The sequence below is a fragment of the Carex rostrata genome, chromosome 29 (assembly GCF_964058835.1).
Source record: "Carex rostrata chromosome 29, lpCarRost1.2, whole genome shotgun sequence".
NCBI classification, from domain to species: domain Eukaryota; kingdom Viridiplantae; phylum Streptophyta; class Magnoliopsida; order Poales; family Cyperaceae; genus Carex; species Carex rostrata.
Window position 1 is genome coordinate 5364148 of NC_135946.1, and position 2792 is coordinate 5366939.

The following is a 2792-nucleotide window of genomic DNA, read 5'->3' on the forward strand; positions in this document are numbered from 1 at the left end:
CACTACTGAAGGGTCTATTATCCTTCCCAACCGTGGCCGTGGAAAGGTGTTAGTGATGGTCAGTTGGGTTGATTGTAAAACCCTAGATGGAGATGGACACGACTGCCTCATAAAAGAAGACGATGTTGCTTCTCAGGTAGCCAATTTCTTAGACGCCCATGCTGGAGAAGGGGATCCTGGGCCTCAAAAAAGCAATGTGATGGACTGCTTCAGGGATATAAAAGTGCCTCGTGTTGAGTACGAAACTGACGTGCACACCAGGTCTTTCTCTATTTCCCTCTCATGTCAAAATCCTAAGTCGATCTTCTCTCTTTATAAAATTTGAATGATTAGTATATAACGTCGCATTTGAATTTTTAGCAAATTTCCTCCATTGGAGGCCACTCAAAGTGTTATTGTGGACCAGCAAATGCCAAGGACCCTCATGGAGGTGTTTTCAGTGAAATTTCTCGAATTCAATCAACATGATTTTGACCAGATGTATGGTTGCATATTGATAAACTTAACTCCCACGTATGTCGTCTTTAGCAGGAAACAGGGGGGTCCTCTGAATATTACTCCTCAGGTTAATTATTTTTGGTCAATTTATTTTAATTTGGTTCTCTTTTTTCTTTCCACTAAAATAAATTGTATATTATCTTTGATAAGATTATAAGTGGTTTAATTTGTATATCGTAATATATACATCCATTATAATAAATTGTTTATTTATATTTTGGTCTCTTAATCTTGTACTGTATTGAGAAGCCAATGGGTATAGCTAAATTGATATTAAAGTGCAATTGCTTGTTTCATTACTGCAGGGTTTTGTTAAGCTGAGAGGTCCCAATATAGCCATAGAGGCATATGGTCCTGTACTTTTTGTTCCCCATCTATTTAAATATAGAACTTGCAGCAATCAGTTCAAAGATTATGACGAAAAGGTGTGCTGGGGCGACGAGGTGATATGGGATGATAGATCAATGAGAGGGGGGTATGACATGTTCTTGTCCAAGAGGATACAGAGCCGATTTGGTCCGATAGAGGTGGACTTTGCTGTTTATGAGGATGGCGTGGAGGCTCGTGCTGAGGTTTCGCTCACAGGTTGTCAATTTGCCTCAGCAGTAGTTTACGGGTGCATAACTGCTGAAAATTCAAAGCTTGGTGAAAGGGCTAGAAGCTTCCTACTCAATAGGGATAAAGCTGAAGGCATCTGCTTAGATGTTAGTAATTACAAGGATAACATCATGAAACTTCCTCTTTCAAAATCTACAACTGTACATCCAATTGGTTCAGATGTCACCATTACTGTGAACATTTGGCAAAGCGGTATCATGGGCTCACAAGATCAGCCGATTGCTGAAAATGAGACTTTCAAATTTACATACTCGAGGGCCCAGGACGTCAGGACTTTCAGGGGGGATGCATGTCTAGTTAATGTAGGTGTGGTGTGGGCTAAGACGAGTGAACCCATTAACATAGAATGTCCTTTCATATAAGTATATTGTATAACCATCAGATTGATGACGATATTTTACTGGTAGTTCATTCAACAGTTTTTGACATTTAGTTAGATGTTACAAGTGTTATTTTGTTTGTGTTGATAGTTGATGGTTTTGTGTTGCAAACTATTTTCTAGTTTCAGATTATAGTAGGATATGTGATTTATTTTGATGTACTGGTTACTTTGTTGTAGGATATGCAGACGAGTACCAGAGGTTTTGGTACCACGTCTGATAAAACTTTGTAGGTTTCATTTCTTACTGAAATTGATGGTATATACCACTTTTATAAAAAAAAAAAAAATAAGTATAGAGTATAACCCAACTGAAAGAACGATGCTAGTTTTAATTACAAGAAAGAACTTATGTTCGTCGTGTGCCAGTTTCCTTTCAAGTTGACCTTTGTTATATTTTCTTTTGTAATATTGGATGATGTACTGATGTTTATCTAGAGATTACTATGGTCTTTGATTAGTTTGTGTAATTTCTCATAAATTTGTCAATACCTGCGTACTTAATTGCATAATGATCAACCTATTTTCTGAAACAACAGGGATGATTAAAACCAAACACTTCCTGGTACATGAACTTTCCTGCAATACTGTCACTTCAATCATAAAAATAAGTATCCTGATTAGTGTACTTTTCAAAAATTAATGTGTAATATAGTTATTAGGAAACCCCCTTGAAGATGTAAATAATTTTATTTATCAATATATGTCCCTCAAAAAAAAATCATAAAAATAAGTAACGGAGTTCTAGCCGCAATGTGTCATGAACCCACCAATGGCACTGTGTTAAACCACCTCCATTTGTGGGGGCCCAGCACTTCACGACCATGCCCAGATCTTTTATCCGGTCCGAGAAATCCTTTGGGTAGCAATAGGTTAAGATCTGGTCCTTCAAACTTGTTTGCCAGGTTGTGTACCAACCATAAAAACCTCTTGACCGTTTTTTTCAAGACCGACGGCCATTTCATTAAGTTGCTCCAAGGAAAAGGCTCCGGCACTATCAAAACAAAGAAACGCCACACTTTGTTTAAGTTGCTCCAAGGAAAAGGCGCCGGCACTACCAAAACAAAGAAACACCACACTTATGATAAATAATTTGATCAATATTTTATACATTCAACATCGTTTTTAGAATTTTTCAAAATAAATTCTTTTTTTGTCCCCCAAATCCATCCATTCCATGCATTCTCGATATTTCTCAGAAAGAAAGAAAACTCTAAACCCTCCTTCTCGACCAGCGACTCTTCCCGACCTCTCTATCTGACTCCTTTCCGACCAGCAACTCATCTCCATCTCTGTG

General features: G+C 37.8%; 1 protein-coding gene across 1 annotated transcript; it reads left to right on the forward strand.

Annotated features, from left to right (window-relative positions):
* The first annotated feature begins 388 nt into the window (after positions 1 to 388).
* On the forward strand, positions 389 to 1955 carry LOC144546446 (uncharacterized). Its single transcript, XM_078294985.1, has 3 exons — positions 389 to 565; positions 804 to 1485; positions 1795 to 1955. Exons 1-2 carry the CDS (start codon positions 410 to 412, stop codon positions 1476 to 1478), a joined length of 831 nt encoding a protein of 276 aa, XP_078151111.1. The 5' UTR covers positions 389 to 409; the 3' UTR covers positions 1479 to 1485; positions 1795 to 1955.
* Positions 1956 to 2792: the final 837 nt, after the last annotated feature.

Bases quoted from the DNA above. Each gene is read 5' to 3' on its own strand.
- LOC144546446 (XM_078294985.1), top strand. From the start codon at position 410: ATGCCAAGGACCCTCATGGAGGTGTTTTCAGTGAAATTTCTCGAATTC. The intron at 566-803 runs GTTAATTATTTT...TCATTACTGCAG, and splicing joins CTCTGAATATTACTCCTCAG to GGTTTTGTTAAGCTGAGAGG.